The sequence below is a fragment of the Diabrotica virgifera genome, chromosome 1 (genome assembly GCF_917563875.1).
Source record: "Diabrotica virgifera virgifera chromosome 1, PGI_DIABVI_V3a".
Lineage (NCBI taxonomy): Eukaryota > Metazoa > Arthropoda > Insecta > Coleoptera > Chrysomelidae > Diabrotica > Diabrotica virgifera.
Window position 1 is genome coordinate 103,029,365 of NC_065443.1, and position 23,712 is coordinate 103,053,076.

General features: G+C 34.3%; 1 protein-coding gene across 1 annotated transcript in view; it reads left to right on the forward strand.

Annotated features, from left to right (window-relative positions):
* Window positions 1-23,712, forward strand: part of LOC126889635 (uncharacterized) — a 79,002-nt gene that overhangs the window by 34,195 nt on the left and 21,095 nt on the right. The window contains exons 3-4 of the mRNA XM_050658129.1: window positions 342-395; window positions 15,397-15,675. Coding sequence (XP_050514086.1) covers window positions 342-395; window positions 15,397-15,675 — 333 coding nt within the window. The remainder of the gene's footprint in view (window positions 1-341; window positions 396-15,396; window positions 15,676-23,712) is intronic.

A 23,712-nucleotide genomic window follows, 5' to 3' on the forward strand; every position in this document is an offset into this window, starting at 1 on the left:
GCACACGTTCGTTGTTCTCTGACCAAAACACAATATTTTTATTGGGTTAAAACTTACAATGAACTGCCAAACAATTTAAGAGCATATGATATTTGAAATACGTAACAAAACGTAACGTAACAAAAATAGATAGATACTTTACACTGTAGTTTTGAAAATCTGGCAGAAAATCTATCGGGATTTTGGCCGTCAGAATTTTGGCTATCTCCAAGCTTTAATTTCCCCCCCCCCCCCCGATAGACCCCTTTAATTGGTATATTACTTACTAGAAAAGCCAAATATATATAAACATTATTTATATGATTAATAAAAAACATAATTAATTGTAAATTTACTTACAGTTTCAACTGCCCCTGTTCCCCAGGATATAGATGAATTTGAAGAAATTCAGGCAGGTAAGTAATGTGGTCCTAAGTTCTAGGAGTGGGAAAAACTTACCGGATATATCCTACAACCGGCTTTTTGCTCAGTAATAATCGATTTTCCCATTTTTTAGTTCCAATTTTTGATCCCATTTTTTTCTGTTTAAAGCAATAACCGGTGAAAAACCGCATAAGCTACCTCTGAAAAAAGTAATGAATTCAGAAAAAAATGATGAAATTTTTCGTCCCCTCGCGCGCGAAAAATGAACATTATGAGTCCTCGCTTAGACGGCATGCCTCTTTAAAGGAGGGGGTTATTGTGTGTGGGTGAGTTCAATATCCACTTGAGTTTTTAAGAACTCCATATCACAGCTCCTCTTCATTCGTGGTCTTCCTGTACCAAGCCAGTCACGAAAGCATAAGTTCCTTGCATACTAAACGATTCCTTTTAGAATTTTGGCTTTTACATCTTTTGGTAAACGCATGGAGTTTAGCTGTGGCTAGAACCTCACCTAGGATCAGGTATCATTGTGCATAGAGATTGGGAATCTACAGAAAATCAATCTCCCGCTGTCCTTGTACAGTTTGACTGTCGACTCTTAAGAGCACACAGTAGCGATAATCAGGTAGCAAGAAGCGCAGTCCAAGATTGCGAAAGTTCTGAGAACTTTCAAAAGTGAGGCAACAGTGCGTCGGTAATTCGACACTGACAGTGACGTTCATACTATCAAAAACAATAATTTTTATACACATAGGCGCGAAATGTTGCCAAGTCAGTGACGTTCGATTTCTTGTTATAAAAAAATCGATTTTTAGTAGTTCCAATATGACACAAAATCTAGGCACGGGATAAAAAAGTTTATTTGAAGAAAGTGTATTTTTTTGTCTTCCATAATAACGGTACAGGCTCCTTTTTTCAATATTTTATTTAGTTATAGAGTAATTTCCACATACTAACATGTTTCTGAAATTGGGCTCTGTACCGCCATTCTTTATTATAATACGAATATGTGTGCCAAATATCTCAACAAAATATTCAAAATTGGAGCCGCAACCTTGGAACGCGTTTGTTGCTACCTGTTGATCGCTACTGTTTGCTCTTAATGAGTGACGATGAATACTTTTCAGTACAGGGTGTCTGCGTAACTTGGAACCATATGGGAAACTTTTTTAATATCAACTTTACGAAAAAAAGTAATTCTTTATAAAGTGCTCTGCATAGTCTAAAACCTAAGATGCAATCATCAGATATCAAATTTTGTCAACAGTATACGAGGTATGTCAAAAAATATAAATTTCGCTCAAGAGCAAACTACCTTTATATTTCAAAATATCAAAAAATTTTATTATGAAAAGTTATTTGTAATTAAAAACCATATTTAAATATGCAATAACAGCCTTCTACTTGAAAAAAAAATTTCTGAAATTTTCCTAAATTACCGATTCCGAACATCATTTTTATTTATTAGATATGTAATAATTCTTTTATTAATAATTTGAGGATTCTTCATAAAAATCGGTGCATGGTCTAAACCTCAAGATGCAACCATCAGTTATCCAAGTTTGTTAATTTTATACGAGGTGTGTCAAATAATATGAATTTGGAAAGAATTTAAAAAGAATTCTTTCTAAATTCATATTATTTAACACACCTCGTATAAAATTAACAAACTTGGATAACTGATGGTTGTATCTTGAGGTTTAGACCATGCACATATTTTTATGAAGAATAAGTTTTTTTCCTTAAATTAAGTATTGATAAAAGAGTTATTATATGTCTAATAAATAAAAATTATGTTCGGAATCGGTAATTTAGGAAAATTTCAGAATTTTTTTTCAAGTAGAAGGCTGGTATTGCATATTTAAATATGGTTTTTAATTACAAATAACTTTTCATAATAACATTTTTTGATATTTTGAAATATAAAGGTAGTTTGCTCGTGAGCGAAATTCATATTTTTTGACATACCTCGTATACTGTTGACAAAATTTGATATCTGATGATTGCATCTTAGGTTTTAGATTATGCAGAGCACTTTATAAAGAATGACTTTTTTTCGTAAAATTGATATTAAAAAAGTTTTCCACCTACCTCTACCGAAAGTATACTTTTCCGGACCTGATTGTAGGGAGCAAAGTTGTACTTTTCCTCCCTAGGGAGGAAAATATTTTTCCTCCCTAGGGAGGAAAAGTAAAAGTGACGTCATGGTATTTCATTCATGAAATATAACTTATTGACGCCCTGTATAATATCTATTTTCTATTACGAAGTATCTATACATTTTAACGTTTATTTATAAAACATCCTGTATTTTGCAGAATGGTAAAAAACAGTAAATTGTTATTTTGATTTAACAATGTTTACATTAATAATTTGACTTATATTTGACAGTTGACAGTTATATTGTACCTACTCGTTGTTTTAGTTCTAATAAATTTTGTTGGTTAGTTCCATAAAGAAATTAAGTAAAAATGAAAAAATGACTTGTTATTTGAGGAAGGTGGAAAACCCATATGTATAACATGGGAGTAAAGTGCCTTTTCCTCCCTTGAATGATTACTGCCCTCCGCTACGCGTCGGGCAGTAAACTTCATTCTCGGGAGGAAAAGTTACACTTTCCTCCCTTGTTATACAAATAGCTATTCCCATATGGTTCCAAGTTACGCAGACACCCTGCATACTTATAGACCTTAATCCCGCGTACAAAAAAGTTTATTAATAGCAAGCTGAAAATTTGTTTATAAAAGTTTGATGTATAGGAACACTGGAACAGGGTAAGTTTTAATTGTGGAACAGGTTAAAAATTTGGAATGTCAGACTACGAAAATATCCCATGAATTTTGTCGGACAGAACTTTCAATTGATTTGTTATCCTTCATTATACTTTTATGCAAACATCAGACTGGTATTTATCACCAACTGGGCATTTTTAAAAGTCCGGCACGTAGAACATGTCAAATCACAGGAATTATGACAGGTGATAAATAGCAATCTGATTTTTGCATGAGAGTATAATGAAAGGGTAACAAGTCAATTGGAAGTTCTGTCTGACAAAATACATGGGACGTTTCCGTAGTCTGAGGTTCGAAATTTTTAACCTGTTCCACAATTAAAACTTCCTCTGTTCCCGTGTTCCCGTATATCAAAGTTTGTCTGACTAGTCACCGTTAAGCCTATTAACAAATTTTCAGCTTGCTATTTGCGTGTTTTTGTATAGTTATCGGTTTGTGTATTGGTAATGTTATTTATACTTGTATTTATGGTTATATATTAACGGGGGTCAAATACTCTGGAATTTGTTTATATTAAACAGTTCGGTAACTTAGTATGGTATAACCACATAATAACTAACTATGCGGTATAATATTTCTAAAACTATGCGGTTTAGCATGAACAACCTTCTACACAAAAATGTTCTACATTAAATTTGAAATAAAAAAAGGCCCCATCCTTAACCCTTTTAAAATGAACGGTTTCAAAGTTACGGAGGTAGTGTAGTATAATTGCTCCAAAAAAGGCCTAATGCAAACATCCAAAGTAAAAGTTTTCCTCCAACACCAAATTGTTCTATATGGTCCACGTATTGTTCAGTAAAAAGTTACATTATTTTGAGCTTCCGGTTTGGGGGAGAAGTCGGTAAATTAGTAGTTTGTTTACGTTTTTCGTCAATATTTCTAAAACAATGCTTAAGCGTAAACAATGTTCTATACAAACTTGGTCTACATAAAATTAAAAACAAAAAAGGTCCTATACATAATTGTTATAAAATCAACGGTAAATAATCGGAAAATCAAATTTTCGATACTTTTTATATGTTTTGGGCAATTTATAATATTATTACTGATGAAAGAAATTTTGTTTAACAGGATTGTGTTTTGTAAATAAAATTTGCTATTTCAGTGGCCGATGGTATGTTAGTAATAAGCCTTTTAAGAAAGGTCAACCTCACCACCCAAAATCGTCATCAATTACCCAAAAGATATAAAAAACATCAAAAATCTCCACTTTTCACCCTTCGTATCTCTGGAACCGTTGATTTTATAACAATTATGTATAGGACCTTTTTTGTTTCCAATTTTATGTAGGTAAAACATTTTTGTATAGAACATTGTTTACGCTAAAGCACAGTTTTAGAAATATTGGATCTCCCCCTTTCCCAAACCGGACTCTCAAAATGGTGTAACTTTTGGAGGAAAACTTGTACTTTGTATGTCTGGGTTATGCCATCTTTTGGATCAATTGTATCATACTAACTGTGAGTCCCCAAGGATTTGTTATCGTTTCATATTTAGGGACACGTGGTTAAACTGAATGTATATTTATCCTGGAAAACATTTCAGTTAGGTAAATCGGACAGTTTTTTTTTACCTACAGTATTCTGATTGGTTAATTAGGTATATACTGATCTTGGCGCTTGAGAGAAGTATGGTTTGTCTTCTCATTGGTTAAAAAATGGGAGAACAAAATGTGCTTTAACCCAATTGGTAAATAGGGGAGGCGATTACGTCTGGTAGAAGGAGAGATGTTGGCTTAGCAGAGAGAGGTGTGCAAAGATTAGATTCATTACAGTTTACCACCTAATGAAATCGATTCGATGCCCGTATTATCTCCTTAGGAAGTCAGATGTGTGTGATTTGTGCCTTCGCCGCTATAAGACGAATAAGTGAAAACATCTAACCAGTTTGAGTTGAGATAATATTCTTCTACTAGCCATGAGGCTAAAGCCAAAATTAAATTGGGTCTTGAAATCAATATACCTTTGAACTAATAGTTATATGTAAAGTTTTCTGGGAGCAGTCCAGAATAAGTTGCGATGCAACTTATGCAAATTGCTCCATGCATGCGATTTGCGTTGTAGTCCGCAATAGGGACAGATGATGGCGTGTTTTGAGCACTCTGTGCTTAGATGTTCGCTTTAACGACATTTTTAACAATATTTAAGATTAGTAGGAATGGTATTACTTGATCTTGGGATCTCGCAATTTAGTCATTCTCCGTTGATTTTGATACCGGCCAGGAGGACATTAGCGAACTTACTTTCAAAGTTTATGTAAACTCTGACGAAAGTACCCAATACACGCCGACGTCAATTATATTATATCGATTGATTATCTTGGTATCAAAATTATTCTTTCTATCGTCTCAATATCGATTCGAATGGAGTATCGCACACTAAAATACAATGTAAAGGGCCTAGCCGGGTAAGATGGTGAAAAGTGCCCCCAGCTCGATTTAAATTCCATATAGGCCACTTTTTAGCACATATAGAGGAACTCACTTTCTGAAATTTTTAGCCCCCTAGGTGGTCACGTGACCCCCCTAGAGCGTAATTAGGCATTTTATGTTTTTATTTTTTATCTCAGCTGCATCAAGAGCTAGCCAAAAACTTTATTTAAAAAAGTTGTAAGTTTCAAAAAGATCTATATGAAAAATTTTTTTTTTAATTTTTTGGCGGGAAATTTGAATTTTTAGAACAATTTTAAACTTTTAAATAACTCTGAAAAAAAACTAAGACACTCGTTTTTACGAAAATCACGCTATCTTTCACGCTGAATTTTTTCAGATTTTTAAAATTGGTGAAACGTACCTTTAAAAATAAAAAACCGCGTTTTTTCGGTTTTTTTTTCGTTTTTTGATACAATTTTATACATATTTTTCAAAAAAGGTAACACTGTCACTAGAATAGGTAAAAACTGAAAAATAATTAAGGTTTGCTTAATAAAAATTTTTTGTAACGCCATCGATTTTCAAGATACAGGGCGTTGAAGAAAACAAAATTTTACACATTTTTTACGATTTTGCTGAAACTACTGGCAACATTGTAATAAAACTTGGGCGGGATTTAAGAGGTAGTTATTGTGCATGTTTTGACATACAATTAAGGATTTGATATTCATCATTGGTGCGCATAGGGGTAATGGTCTGAACTTTTTAAAGAATAAAGATAGTACGCCACTGACATATTTCAAATTAACAATGGTTTTTGAATTTCTCGTTCAATTTGTGACAAAAAATGTATCTTCTTATTTTTTCATCCGACGCGCCATTTTTATTCAAAAAATAAAAGATCTTAACCCTTACAAAGTATTCGAACTTCTAGTACTTTCTACATCTATAGTATTTTTACTACAAAAACGTTATTACGTAGGTCAAAATTTTTGACGTAAGAGAACTGTCAAAACATTAGAATGTGACTTTTCATTATTGCCATGTTTATAATAAACATGGGAATAATGAAAAGTCACATTCTAATGTTTTGACAGTTCTGTTACGTCAAAAATTTTGACCTACGTAATAACGTTTTTGTAGTAAAAATACTATACATAATAAACTCGTACATCCATTATTATCAAAATTATTAATTCGAATACTTTGGAAGCGTTAAGATATTTTATTTTTTGCAGCAAAACGGCGCGTCGTATGAAAAAATGAGAAGATAGATTTTTTATTGAAAATTGAACGAGGAATTTAAAAATGATTGCTAATTTGAAATATGTCAGTGGCGTACTATCTTTTTTTCTTTGAAAAGTTTAGACCATTACCCCTATGCGCGCCAATAATGAATATCAAATGTCAAAACATGCACAATAACTACCTCTTAAAACCCGCCAAGTTTTATTACAATGTTGCCAGTAGTTTCGGCAAAATCGTAAAAAATATGTAAAATTTTGTTTTCTTCAACGCCCTGTATCTTGAAAATGGATATCGTTACAAAAAATTTTAATTAAGCAAACCCCAATTATTTTTCAGTTTTTTACCTATTCTAGTGACGTTGTTAAATTTTTTGAAAAATATGTATAAAATTGTATCAAAAAACGAAAAAAAAACCGAAAAAATGCGGTTTTTATTTTTAAAGGTACGTTTCACCAATTTTAAAAATCTGAAAAAATTAAGGGTGAAATATTGTTCAAAAATACACATTATAATTAATTTTCGTAAAAACGAGTGTCTTAGTTTTTTTTTCAGAGGTATTTAAAAGTTTAAAATTGTTCTAAAAATTCGAATTTCCCGCCAAAAAAATAAAAAAAAATTTTTCATCTAGATCTTTTTAAAACTTACAACTTTTTTAAATAAAGTTTTTGGCTAGCTCTTGATGCGGCTGAGAGAAAAAATAAAAACATAAAAAGCCTAATTAGGCTCTAGGGGGGTCACGTGACCACCTAGGGGGCTAAAAATTTCAGAAAGTGAGTTCCTCTATATGTGCTAAAAAGTGGCCTATATGGAATTTAAATTGGGTTGGGGGCACTTTTCACCATCTTACCCGGCTAGGCCCTTTAATGTAACATTGTAACCTATTGGTTATTGGCTATTGATTAAAAAACCGAACAGCAGTTTTTAGAATAACCGATTTTTTGGCCGGTTATAACCATAAGTAAAAAACCGGTATAACTAAAACCAGTCCTACCAAGTTCTGCTCGTTAACACTAAGTCACATTGTGTGTGTATGTGTGTTTCAATCAGTGAACAATCAATACGGTGTAAATCTCTAGATGAGATTTAAAGCAATCTAGCAATTTTAGGTATACTCCGGTCATCACAGACGAGATTGAAACTGAACCTCTAAAAATCATACGAACAACCTGAATTCTGCCGAGAATGTAAATTTTCTGGGACTCCAAAAAAGTTTCATAACGTTTGCTACTCCTACCACCGGGCTTCGTAGGCGGGAACTTTTTGTAAAAAAAAATACTTTTTTTACAACAATATATTTAAAAAAGAAAACAAAAAAAACACGAATGGAAGCAATTTTATTTTTTGCCCCATAACTTTTTTCCACTGGTATATAAGTACAGTGGAACCCGGATAAGTCGGCCCCCGATAACCCGGAAGTCCGGCCAACCCGAACCGATTTTCATCGGATAAACATTTTGATTTTCAGTACATTTGTATTTTGACAAAGACATCCGATTTGGGCGTCGAAACGTTCATCATCAACTAGCCTATATTTGTCCACTGCTGAACGTAGGCCTCCCGCAAAAATTTCCACCTATTTCTATCTTGAGCTTCTTGCATCCAATTTGTGGTGATGCGCTTGATATCACCCGTCCATCTAGTCGGTGGTCGTCCTCTGCTTCGATATGCCTCCTGCCTTGGTCGCCATTCCAGAATCTTTTTGGTCCATCTGTCATCCGTCAGTCTGGCAACATGTCCTGCCCAAGCCCATTTAGCCATGGCTATTCTTTCAACTGCCTCCGTGACACCTGTTCTTCTTCTTATTTCTAGGTTTGGTACTTTATCTCTGATGGTAATACCTAACATTGATCTTTCCATAGCGCGTTGTGTAACTCTTATTTTATTTATTGTTCTTTTTGTCAGAGTTAGTGTTTCTGCACCATATGTAAGAACCGGCAAAACACACTGGTCAAAAACCTTTTTTTTTAAACAAACTGGAATATTAGACTTAAAAATGTTATTTAATCTACCGAAGGCAGCCCATGTGAGACCTATCCTTCTTTGTATTTCAGTTGTCTGGTTATCTCGGCCTAAGCGAATCTCATGCCCTAGATATTTGTAAGCTTTTACTTGGTCGATGCTATGACTCTCAATCTGAATTTTATCGCTGACTACGAGGTTGGTCATAAATTTTGTCTTTGAGGTGTTAATTTTAAGACCAATTGTTTTTGACACTTTATAGAGCGTGTGCAGCATTTTTGTAGCTTTATCAACTCTATCAGATATTAAAACGATGTCATCGGCAAATCTTAGGTAGTTCAGATGCTCCCCGTTTATATTGATTCCCATATTATCCTCTCCTTCCATTTGCTTGAACATATATTCAAGAACAGCTGTAAACAATTTCGGGGAGATAGTATCACCCTGTCTAATTCCACGTTCTATTCTAAATTTCTTGGTATCTTCATGAAGTCGAACACAAGCTGTACCAGTTTCGTAGATCAGGCCCGGCCCCAGGGGTGGGCGAACTGGGCGGCTGCCCAGGGCGGAAAATTTAGGGGCGGCAAATTTTAGAGAACAAGCGATTTTTGAAATTGAAGAAATAATAAATTATGTTTGCAATATTATAAAAAATCAATATTATGAACAAGAGCGGCAAAAATTCAACTGTAAAAACGAGAATTAAATAAGTGAAACAATAACAATTGCAAGGTTCATTCGACGGGAAATCGACAACACCGCCTTCTTCTTCATCGCATAAGAATAGTGGGATCAGAACTACCCCTCACCTTACCACACCTCCCTACCAGGATTGTTTTTATGATTCAAACAGAGGTTCAGGACTGTTACCAAATTTCCATAGATCATAGATGTGCCGTTCACAATTTTATTGTGTGTTTGTATTTCGCTTAATTGTATACGCTTGTAGGTATTTTCCTGTGTTTAGTATTTAAATCAATTTAGATCAATTGAAACGTTTATTTAAAAAACAAGACATGTCCATTTTAGTCCAACATGTCCAACAATACATAGAATAGTAGATTCTTTATCAATCTGACACATTCAATTGTGCAAAAATCTCAGATGTCCAAGTATACTACATAGAACATTTGGAGAGTTGTATAAAAACAACTGATGTCTGGTAAGTTTTTTTTTATTTCCAAAATTTTAATTTTTGGACAAGTATTGTTTTTCAAATAAACGCTTCAATAATTATTTTGATACAGCGTAGTTTCCGTACCGGTGTGTGCCAGGATACCATTCAGTGTTTAGTGTTATTAAAAATAATTGGGTAAGTGCAATAATGGATGGTAGGAAACGTCTTTCTGGCAGTCAATACAGAAAAACGAGAGCAGATTAAAACAAAAAGGCTTAAAATTTCCATAGGTAACTTTCTGAAACCGTTACACGCTGATGCTTACAATATTGCTCAACCTAGCCAACATAGAGCTACTACCGCAGTCACAGCGAAAGTTGGTATAACTAGCAATTAGACACAAATCGGTTAAAACCATAGACGAAGAAACACGAAACGTTCTAAATTCAGAAACTTGTCATTGGACATTCAGACTTATATTAATACACAGTTCTTAGCACAACAGCGTCTTCCATTGAGGGACGATTCTGATAAACTGTTTCATCACAACAATGGTAATGTTGAGCATGTTGAGCTCTTTGGAAAACTTGATTATAAGAACACATTACGAGAACAACGAATGGTAGTAACAAGCAGCATCACTACTTGGGAAAACGTATTGAAAACGAAATTATTTAACTACTACATGACCAAATCAAAAACAAAATTTTAAACTTTTTGAAGGCAGCAAAGTATTATAGCATAATTTTAGAGTGCACATCTGATATTTCTGAGGTGGAACAGATGACTATTATTGTTCTAGGTACGTTTTGTCGATTTAGGTTCCGGTTCACAAAGTGTTAAAATTACAGAATATTTTCTTGGATTTGTGCCTGTACTAGAAACCACTGGCTTGGGACTTACAGAAGTTATTTTGCAAAAACTGAGTGAGCTGGGAATACCTTTGAAAAATATGAGAGGACAAGGATATGATAATGTGGTAAACATGAAAGTGAAGAATTTGGGAGTTAAACAGAATTTTGAAAATGAATCCTAGATGCTGCTAAAGGCTCACAGTTTGCAGTTTCTTTCTTTTCCTTAGTGACAAAAATTTACAACTTTTTCTCAGCATTTATTCATCGTTGGGCTATACTGAAAAATCATATTTCTAGCCTAACATTAAAACCCTTGTCCGAAACTAGAAGGGAAAGTAGAATTGATGAAACGATAAAATTGTTGCCCATACGGCAAGCTGTTTGGCAAATCAAATCCGTGATTTTACTTTTCTTTACTCTGTGGTAATATGGCAGGGCATTTTACTTCACATCAACGTAGTCAACAAATCACTGCAGAGTACTGACATGGGAGTGTATCAAGCTGTCAGTTTATAAGAAAGAAAACGGAAATCCATTTTAAGTCTCTCAGAAGCTACCATCAAAGTTAGAAATTGGGAACCCAAAAATCGGAGGCACAGTAATATCAAAAAAGAGGAAAGTGAAAAAATTATTTGGCCATGAGGTGAAGATGAAAGTATGGACCTATAATAGATCCAGAGACACGATATAAAGTTTACTTCTATTTAAAAATTATAGACACAACCGTTAATGCATTAAGTGATAGATTTCAGCAAATTAAGAGCCATGGTGAAATTTTTGAGATTTTGGGTATACCAAGGACGGGGGGCGGTGGTCGCCGATCTTGCCCAGGGCGGCAAAATCCCTAGGGCCGGGCCTGCGTAGATACTTTTAATCAAGGCGATATATCGGTAGTCAATGCGGCAGTCCGCCAATGCTCGAAGCATTTTATGATGATCTATAGTATCGAACGCCTTTTCATAATCCACGAATATAAGAAAGATAGGCTTGTTATACTCTGTGCACTTTTCTATTTAAACGTCGAAACGTTAATAAAATTATTTTTCAATTTAATTGTGGCTTATTTCCCATCAAAATAGTTAATTATCAGATAAACATTTCAACAATAAAAATGTATGTAATATAATATTTGAGAGATAATTTGTATTTGTGTAATTTGAACGATACGATAGTAAAAATGACTCATGGCACACGCCGGCAGAAACAACAGGCACCTGTCTGTAGTATTTCTTTACATATTTATTTCAAACTGTCTTAGCATTGTTTAAAAAAGACTGTTAAAAAAATTCTTTTTTTACAATGGTCTTTAGTTTTCACTGTTCTTAAATAACATCACATCCTTCCGATTGTGGTGGCTTATTGTGTGTAGTACAGTCTTGTATTGTTCGCTTCCGTTTGCTTACGTTTGTGTTTGCGTGTTTTTAGCAAATTAGATGTGTAGTACTGTGCATATTTATATATTTTATGTTATTTCAATTCTACCGTTCATCTGTAAGTATAACGTAGTTTATTAATTTTTACCATATTCTCCGGCTAACCCGGACCGGCCGCGGTCCCGATTAATCCGAGTTATCGAGGTTCCACGTATAGGCAATGCTTTACAGAAAAAAAGTTCTATGCTTCTTCTTTAAAATGACGTTTGATAGAAGTCTTCAGGATTTATAATTTCCGAAATATGATTTTTCAAATATCACCATTTTCAGCATTTTTGGGTCATTTTCCCTATTATTTCGCAAACATTGTTTTGTAACTTTTTTCTACGCAGTTTTAGGTATATGCAATGGCAAAGACCATCTAATGGAAAATCAGCGTAGGAATAAGCAACAGTGGATGACAGAAGAGGTATTGAATTTAATGGATGCAAGAAGAAAATATAAGAATGCTAATCTGACAGAATACAAAAAGCTAAAAACTTTCGAAGAAAAATAAGATCAGCTAAATCAGAGTGGCATAAACAACAATGTAAAGAAATTGAGAACTACGAGCGTATCTATGACGCATTCAATATGCACAAAAAACTGAAAGAAGTTGCAGGACTGAATAAAAAATGTAATCCTCCACTAATCGAAGATAAAAACGGAAAAATTATAATCGATGTCGAAGGTCAACTAATACGATGGACAGAATATATAAAAGAATTATTCGATGATGAAAGAAGCGAACTAGAAACGCTAGATGACATGAGCGGTCCTCCAATAACTAGGGAAGAAGTGCAATACGCTATAAAGAACGCAAAAAACGGCAAGGCGATCGGACCAGATTGGATTTACGTAGAAACACTAAAGCTTTTAGGTACAGAGAACATTAAGATACTTACGAAATTATTCAACTTAATCTACGAAAGCGGAAAAATTCCTAAAGATTGGCTTAAATCCTCATTTGTTGTACTACCAAAAAACACAGAGCCACAAAATGCAGCGACTATCGCACCATCAGCCTAATGAGTCATGTGTTGAAAACTTTTCTCAGAATAATTCATCAAAGAACATATAGAAAAATTGAGGAAAGAGTCTCAAGTACTCAATTCGGTTTTCTCTGTGGCCTTGGAACGCGTAATGCACTATTCGCAACCCAAGTTTTAATCCAAAGATGCAGAGATGTAAATCATGACGTTTTCATGTGCGCGATTGATTTTGAAAAGGACTTTGATAAAGTTCGCCATGAAAAAATGCTACATATTTTCAAAACTACTGGTCTGGACGGTAGGGACATTAGAATAATCGCAAATTTATATTGGGGCCAGGCTGCATGTGTTAGGGTTGGGAATCAGTGCTCTGAAGAAGTAAAAATCAAGCGTGGAGTTCGACAAGGCTCTATATTGTCACCAATGTTGTTTAATCTTTACGCTGAAACAATCTTAAGTAAAGTGTTGGAAAGGGCAAAAGAGGGAATACGCATTAATGGTATGCTTATAAACAATATCAGATACGCAGATGACACCTTGTTACTGACAGGATCAATTGAACATCTTCAAGCATTATTGAACCGAATGGTGGCATTCTGCGCGATATATGAACTCAAACTCGACGCAAGAAAAACAAAGTTTATGGTTATTACTAAACAGGCAGCCGTAAATAATAATAACTATAACGTAATAATCGGTAATGACTCAATTGAACGAGTAAGTAATATTGTATATCTGGGTACTCATATTAATGAAAGCTGAAACCCTAGTACAGAAATAAAAAGTAGAATTGCCAAAGCAAGAACAAGTTTTATGAAATTTAAGAAAATCCTGTGCAGTCATGATCTAAATTTGGAACTTTGTATAAGAATGGTTCGATGTTATATATTCCCAGTACTACTTTACGGGGTTGAAGCATGAATCCTGACAGAATCGCTTTTAAAAAACCTAGAAGCATTTGAGATGTGGGTCTACCGCCGTATTCTGAAGATCAGTTGGGTAGAAAGAGTCACAAACGAAAGGGTTTTGCAACGTTTGAATAAAAGTTGCGAAGTATTGAACACCGTTAAAAGGCGCAAATTGGAATACTTTGGTCATATAATGCGTCACCCAGAAAAATATGGCATATTTCACCTTGTCACGCAAGGTAAAATAATGGGAAAAAGAAGTGTGGGCCGCCGTACAACTTCTTGGCATAAAAACCTACGCCAATAGTTTGGGAAAACTAGCACTGAACTATTTCGTGCGGCTGTAAATAAGACAATGAATGTTAATATGCTGGGCAACATGAGAGCCAACGATCGACAAACGGTCTCGGCACCTTAAGAAGAAGAAGAAGAAGAATGGCATATGTAGTAGGACGAGAAATCAATTACCTTTAAAATGGTCTATTATAGAAGGTTGTGTGACTATATTTAGGCAAGGTCTGGTTTTTCAAAGTTTTATACTTTTATCGATTTTACTGAATACAAAAGTAAGCTTATTTTCTTTAATAATTTAAAATGGTGTATACTATTAATAAAACTATAAATCCTAGAGACTTCTACCAAACGTCATTTTAAAGAGAAAGGGTGGAAGTTTTTTTTGTGAAGCAATGCCTATATCCCCGTAGAAAAAAGTTTTGGAGCAAAAAACAAAATTGCTTTCTTTCATGTTTTCTTTGCTTTTTTTGCGTATATTTTTGTAAAAAAATATTTTGGACTTACAAATAAGATATTAAATTTAATCTGGAATATTTTTTCTGTAGACGTGTTTGTACCAAAAATGCATAGAACTCACCCTAATTCATCCTGTACTTAGGGTCTAATTCACCTCTTCCTCAACAACGCACCCTTTTTAATGGTAGCACTCCGCGGTTTTTTCAGATGTAGAGGTCCATTAACCGTATGAAACAATAAAAGCCGGTTAACGTAGTTGCTTTCTAAAATTCACAATCAATAGCCTATCTTGCCATTTTTTACGATTCTTATGAGATCAATGAAATTGACTACTACTTCTGTTTAGAGGTCGCGATGGAATTTACATCTTCAAAATCTATGACATGAAATTTCGGTTTTTAGTTTTGGCAACAAATATGGGGCATTTGAAATATACCTAAAAACGCTGAATTTAAACTTTCGTATTTAGCATTTTGTTCTTCTACATATGTCATCTTTTTCTCAATGTTATTATTATTTTTCCATCGAGTCTTGAGAGTGAATTTATGATACTTTTCATCTGACGTTTAAACAATTTTTTCTATCTCGCTTATGAGAAACGTTTTAAGACATACTTTTGTATCCTAGAAAAAGAGGCCGAAATCAAAGCCGAAACAGCAGAAAAAATAGCAGCCGAAACTAAGAAGGAAATGAAAAAACTGGAGGCCGAAGTAAAGGAAGACGAAAAAGAAAAGAAGAAAGAAGTAGAAAGCTTAAAAAAATTAGAAGAAAAATCTGAAGCAGCGGAGGCCGCAGCAGCAGTTAAATCCGAGAAGGAAGCCAAAGCCGCTAAAATTGAAGCTGAAGCTGTTGAAGCTGAGAAAGTAGCCGAAACTAAGGTTAAAACAGTTGAAAAGAGTGCTGAAGGTAACTATATATTTTTAAGTTTTTATGAGAATGGATTAGTTAAGTATGAAAGACCTATTACTGATTAGACTAATAGTATAGCTTATGAGCATTCTACAAAAAATATAAAATGCCAAAGATGTTTCCTAATAGGCCAAAGTACATCGCCTTTTTTGGAAAATTATTACATAAGTTTTAAAAATGGTCTTAACTGCTTGAGCGAGTCTATTACTTTCTGAAAAATTTCAGAGTGCAGGTTGGACGCGTTTCCGCGTCCCGCGTTTTTAAATGTAAATTTGTCGGACAAGAGATCAACAACCTTTATTAATTAAATACAGTGCGTCCATAAAGTAACGCATACATTTTTCAGTTCAATAATTTCAGGTAAATAAAACAGGGCAATTTTTATTTTTAAATTACGATTTTTTGGCATCATACTAGTGACGTCATCCACCTAGGTGTGATGACGTAATCGATGAGTTTTTTGAATGAGAATATGGGTCATGTGATAGCTCATTTGAAAGGGTATTCAAATCTCTAATTAATAATATAAACATCAACATAATTATTTATACAGAGTGTCCAAAAAAAATTTTAATTAAATTAATTTACACAAAAAGACGAATGTATGTAATTTATTTAATTCTTAATACATTTTATTACTGTCAGCAAACAGACAAAAGATTTATTAGAAATATGAACATTGGTTTTCGTTTAAATGAAATGTTTAAACTGCCAAGAGGCAGGTGGGTGGTAGCTTTAACATTGAATTTTAGCAAAAAAACAATATTTTTTGTCAAATACACATTTTTCCTCCTTTCTGACAACAGTAAAACGTATTTTAAATTAAATAAATTACATAATATCTTCGTTTTGTTTCAATTAATTTAATTTAAATTTTTTTTGGACACCCTGTATAATTAATTATATTAATGTTTATATTACTGCATAGATAATTGAATAACCTTTCAAATGAGCTATCACATGACCCCTATTCTCATTAAAAAAAAATCATCGATTACTTCATCATGCCCAGATGGATGACGTCACTACTATTATATACAAAATATGCCAAAAAATCGTAATTTAAAAATAACAATAGACCTGTTTCGGGAATTTCCAATAATGTTGTTTATTTAGCTAATAATTAATGTATGCCTTACTTTATGGACGCATTGTATAAGTACTTTAAATTAAAAATTATAAGTTTTGTAATAGCAAGATCGTAGAGTCCGACACCCGCAGATGTCAGCTCTAGCGCGGTAGTTTTGTTATTACAAAACTCTTAATTTTCAATTTAAAGTACTTATATTTATTGGGACCGTGCAAGTTCAGAAAAGCGACACCTGGTTTCATAGTTCGGCAACATTTTTCGCACTTTTTATTATATTGGCCAATTATATTAGTCCTGGTTGCTGGATAATTGTCGGGTATAATATCACAAGAGAGAGAGAATAAATTGAAAATAATGCGACAGTTTTTCGAAAATTTGTTGTCTGGCAATAGACACGAGTGCCCGCAGGGCTCGAGTGGCTATTGCCCAATGACAATAAATTTGAGTAAAAATGAAGAATTATTTTCTTATTTATTCTTACTGTCGTGTGATATTCGTAAGATTATTTTTTAATACGTATATTATGGATATTTTCTTAAATGTGACAGTTGTCAAAACTAGGAAACTGGTTGCCATTAAACAGAAACAATCTTCTTAAAAAAATTCTATCGGTAATTTTCTACAGTAGATAATTCTCAGTATAATCTTAATCTGATTGGACAGAATTAAGCACGTGATCAAATATCTTACTATACGATTGGAAGTTAAAATCATTAAAAAGTAATCAAGGCAATATCCCAAAAAAATATAAGAAGAAAAAGTAAGATCGAGGTTATGTTATTAAAAGGTAAACAATTGTATATAGTAAATAAAATTAATTATTAGAATACAGTACTACAAGCAAAATATAATTAATTCAATTTACTTTTATATAATAATTGCATATCATATCAATATTGTGGAGCAACATAATTATTCTTCTTCAATGACAGTAGGTATGAAATATACGTCAATTTGACAATTTCAATTGACAATATGAATTATTTAAGAAAGTTGCAATATTTCTCCACTATTCGCGCACGATCGTTTCTCGTATCCCTTCCAAGTACTTGCACACCGCGAATAGTTGAAGAGATAGAAGCGGATTTGCTCGTGATAAGTAATATGCACAAACTATACGGGGATATGTTGAATTAGTCGTGTACATGACTTTCCAACACGGGCGGAAACCAGAGCGGGGGATGAGTGTAGTTATAAGCGGTCATAATTGCCGTTTTTATTATTTTATTTGTGACGCTAATGATCGAGATAGTGCGCCAAAATACGGGAATAAGTAGGCCATGATGTAACTAAGTAAAATCTCCAGGGGCGGAACGCTGCGTTGGAGAAAAAGGAGTGGGGCCTGGGGTGAATATAAAAATTATAAGGGGTTTTTTGTGACGTTCGTGTACCAAAATTTGGGAATAAATATACCACGACATAACTAAGTAAAATCCTCCGGGGCGGAAACCAGAGCGGGGAACGAGGGAAGTTGTGACGCTCATGACAGAGATAGTGCACTAAAATTTGTAAATAAGTACATCATGACGTAACTAAGCAAAATCTCCAAGGGCGGAACGCTGAAGGGGGACAAAGGAGTAGGGGCAGGGATGAATATAAAAATTATAAGGGGTTTTTTTGTAACGTTTGTGATCGAAATAGTGTACTAAAATTTGGGAATAAGTAGATCATGACATAACTAAACAAACTCTCTAGGGGCGGAACGCTGCCTGGGGGACAAAAACGGACCCCTGCCCGCCACCCCTTTGTCCCCCACGTAGTGTTCTGCCTCTGGAGATTTTGTTTAGTTATGTCATGATCTACGTATTCCCAAATTTTGGTGCACTATCTCGACCACAAACGTTACAAAAAACCCCTTATAATTTTTATATTCACCTCTGCCCCTACTCCTTTGTCCCCCCTTCAGCGTTCCACCCCTGGAGATTTTGCTTAGTTACGTCATGATGTACTTATTCACAAATTTTATTGGACTCTCTCCGTCATGAGCGTCACAACTTCCCTCGTCCCCCGCTCTGGTTTCCGCCCCTGGAGATTTTACTTAGTTATGTCATGGTCTAATTATTCCCAAATTTTGGTGCACTATCTCGATCACGAACGTTACAAAAAAACCCCTTATAGTTTCTATATTTACGTCTGTCCCCACCCCTTTGTTACCCACGGAGCGTTCCACACCTGGAGATTTTACTTAGTTACGTCATGGCCTACTTATTCCCAAATTTTGGTGCACTATCTAGAATACAAACGTTACAAAAAACCCTTATAATTTTTATATTCACCCCTGCACCTACCCCTTTGTCACCCCTAGCGTTTCACGCGTGGAAATTTTGCTTAGTTACGGCATGATCTACTTATTCCCACATTTGGTGCACTATCTCGATCACGAACGTCACAAAAAATCCCTTATAATTATTTTATTCACCCCTGTCCCCACACCTTTGTCCCCAACGCAGCGTTCCGCCTCTGGAGATTTTACTTAGCTACATCATGGCCTACTTATTCCCAAATTTTGGTGCACTATCTCGATCATGAGCGTCACAAATAAAATAATAAAATCCGCAACTTTGACCCCTTATACAGTCGGAAAAATGAAAGAATACCCGTGAACGATCACATCAATCAATTATTTTGTATTTGCTGTCTTTTTCTATAAATAACAAACGTTTGTTATAGAAAAAGACAGCAAATACAAAATAAGTGATTGATGTAATCTTTCATGGGTATCCTTTCATTTTTCCGACTGTAACTACCCTCGTCCCCCGCTCTGGTTTCCGCCCGTGTGGGAAAGTCATGTACACGACTAATTCAACATATCCCCGTATAATTTGTCTATATTACTTATCACGAGCAAATCCGCTTCTATCTCTCCGACTATTCGCGGTGTGCAAGTACTTGGGAGGGATACGAGAAAAGATCGTGCGCGAATAGTGGAGAAATCTGGCAACTTTCTTAAATAATTCATATTGTCAATTGAAATTGTCAAATTGACGTATATTTCATACCTACTGTCATTGAAGAAGAAAAATTATATGTTGCTCCACAATATTTATAAAAGTAAATTGAATTAATTATATTTTGCTTGTAGTACTGCATTCTAATAATTAATTTTATTTACTATGTACAATTGTTTACCTTTTAATAACATAACCTCTATCTTACTTTTTTCCTTATATTTTTTTGGATAATGCCTTGACAATTATCCAGCAACCAGGACTAATATAATTGGCCAATATAATTAAAAGTACGAAAAATATTGCCGAGCTATGAAACCAGGTGTCGCTTTTGCGAACTTGCACGATCTTAATAAATATAATCCCTTGTTTAAGCCCCTTTGTTATTGGAAATGATTCAGATATAAAGTTTCCTTTTTTAACGACACTTCTTGCATTTTTGTATATATTTGCGATGGCATCCACATACTCTCTACTGAGACCTACTTTAGGTACCGTATCGTATGCCTTCTCTAAATCTACAAACAATAGGTGGGTAGATAGATTCCTTGCCTTCCGTTTTTCTATTACCTGCTGCAGAACGAATATATTATCATTATCGGTGCACGGATCTTACTGCACGAAATCCACCTTGCTCTCCCATGTCTTCGTATTCTGATTATATTCTTTTTCTTTTATTATTCGATCGAACAACCTCCCTACTGTTGGGCTGGTAACAGTTGTTCTTCTATAATTGGAGCATATTCGTTTATCCCCTTTCTTGTATATTGAGGTGATGTATCCAACATATCAATCATCAGGGATATTTTATTCTTGTAAGCCTTTATTAAATAAAAAGAAAATAATCGTTTCGTTTTGATTCAATCTCGGAATCTATTCTGATGTTTCGGACATCTATTCCTTGTCAAAGAGGCTTTACAAGAAGACTGAATTGAACCATAACGAAACGAGGAGGAAGTGCAAATATTAAAATATTTGCACCGGAGTATAGTTAGACTGTCCTCTAACGGGGAATGATAAAATGAGTGAAAAATAATTTCGACCACGTCCAAGTAATCTGTTAACCGAGATACACTAGTACCAAGCGGCGCCGCTAGGAGAACACTCCAATAATGCGTCGCAGATTACTTATATGAAACGTGGTCATTTTGTACTCTAAAACCGAGTGAGGTACGACGAAAAGAAAATAATCGTTTCGTTTTTACTCAATCCGAGTCTCTTGAGTTATGAGTTTCTTGAATTACCGTTTTCGAGTTTTTTATTTTTAATGATTTTTGAATTTTGGTATCACTCACCAAGTCAAAATGACAACATTTTTGTAAAAAACGGTGAAAATCAACGTGTTTATTATTGTTAAACAAAAAAAAAATGAAGGCACTCGTGGGAGTGCCGACAGAAGTGAAAACTTCTTATAGTATATAAATTACGAGCTCAATGCTTTTTCTGAAAAAATTATTTCGTCGAAGCGAATATGGTCCCTACTTCAATGCTTTTGCCCCATCCAAAAAGTGCACAACGTCCCTAAATAAATTTTCACTTCAAAAGTGTATTTCGTCGAAGCGATGACGGTCACTAATTAAATATTTTTCCCCATCCAAAAAGTGCACAACGTCTCTAAAGAAGTTTTCACTTAAAAAATTTATTTCGTCGAAGCGATGACGGTCGCTAATTTAATAATTTTTCCACATCCAAAAAGTGCACAACGTCCCTCAAGAAGTTTTTACTTCAAAAATTTATTTCGCCGAAGCGATGACGGTTGCTATTTTAACCCAGGAATAGTCGAGCTCACTTCTGTAACGTGAATAGTCGCGTGTTAGATTTCATCTTACAATACGAATTTGAATACGAATTTACAATAAATTCCCCATGCAAAAAGTGTACAAAATCGCTACAGAGGTTGTCACTTCAAAAATACTTTAAACTCTAATCACTTATAATGATTGGAGTAGGGGCCGTGTGGCCTCTTATGCGCTTGCTTCGCAAGCTCCTTCGGGTACACACTCTATCCCTCCTCTAACCTATAGTATATAAATCGTTTTGACCCTTCGTCTATAGTACATAAATCCTCACCTATAGTATATAAATCTTTCGTTTGAACTTATACATACGCAATTCAACCTATAGTATATAAATTAGGTACTAATAAGGCATTCGATTCCATAAAACTCTGGACCGTATTAGAAGGAATGAATAAACGCAAGGATTGATTCTAGATATAGAATACTCCTCAAATACATAAACTAAAATGCAACTATGCAAAAAAATGTATCAGAAGGTCTAACAACAAGCAAAATAAGAACGGAGAGAGAGGTTAGAAATAGGACAAAAACAAATAAAACAAAAGTGATGACAAATCAATATATCACAATCGACTTAGATGGAAGTGTCGAAAAGTATACCTAGGTCACACGATCAAACTTGGCAAACAGAATCAAACGGTAGAAATAACTAGAAGAATCCGAATGACTTGGGCAGCAGTAGCAAGACTCAGTGATGTGTTAAAGAACAAAAAGATACCAGTAAATCTAAAGAAAAGGGTATTCAACAGTTGTATTCTACCAATTATGACGTATAGAATGGAGACGATGACACTTACAGAGGTATCAGCCAATATATTGAAAACGACACAGATCTCTGAGGGAACATATTATAAATTTTATACAAAATGAGGAATATGTAATTGTAAGAATTGAAATGCAAATGAAACGGACCTGGGTAGGACACGTGGCACGACAAAACATCGAAACGTGGACGAGAAACATTGTACATTGGAGACCACGCGAGCACAGTCGTAGTAGAGGAAGACCGTAAAAACGATGGCTAGACGACATCAAAGCCAAAATGGGGAGAAACTGGCACCAAATAGCACAAAACAGGGAAGAATGGAGAACTCATGGGGAGGCCTTTGTCCCGGAGTGGATGCAAATAGGCTGAAGAAGAAGATAATATATATATATATATATATATATATATATATATATATATATATACATACAAAATTTTTTTCGACTAAACGATGACGGTCGCGAAATCGATTATTTATCCCCATCCAAAAATAGGTGTTATACCAATATTATATACGCGTTGCGTGCCTTCTACACTATTTATATATACGTACACATAACAGTATATGTATGCGTACAAAATTTATTTCGCCGAAGCGATGACGGTCGCGAATTCAATGCTTTTTTCCCATCTAAAGATTGCACAACGTCCTTAAAAAAGTTTTGAATTCAATAATATTACTATTATTATACGTACATTATAATAATATACGTACAACATTTATTTCGTCGACGCGATGACGGTCCCGATGATAGTCGCGAAATCAATCCTTTCTCTCCATCCTAAAATAGATTTTACATTTATTTTAAATTTAAATACTTCGACACAATTTATATATACATACACATAATAAATATACGTGCAAAATTTATTTCGCCGAAGAGATGACGGTCGAAATGACGGTCGCTAAATAAATCCTTTTTCCCCATCCAAAAATAGGTTTTACATTTATTTTAAATTTAAATATTTCTATAGAATATATATAATATACATACACATAATGTAGATACGTACAAAATTTATTTAGCTGAAGAGATGACGGTCGCGATGACGGTCGCGAAATAAATCCTTTTTCCCCATCTTAAAATATGTTTTACATTTATTTTAAATTTAAATACCTCTACACAATTTATATATACCTACATACACATAATATATAGCATAAGCGATGACGGTCGCGATGACGGTCGCCAATTCAATGCTTTTTCACCTATCCAAAAAGTGCACAACGTCCCTAAAGAAGTTTTTACTTCAATAAACATAAAACAAAAAAGTCTCGACAGCTTTATTTCACCAAGTGGCTACAGACAATCTAGGCAATAATTCAGGTGGATTGGTCAAGTAGTTTTTGAGTTACAATATCCACCACCTTTGAAAAAAGTATTTTTGAGAAAAACACAAGTTTTGACAACTTTTATTTTCAATTTCTTT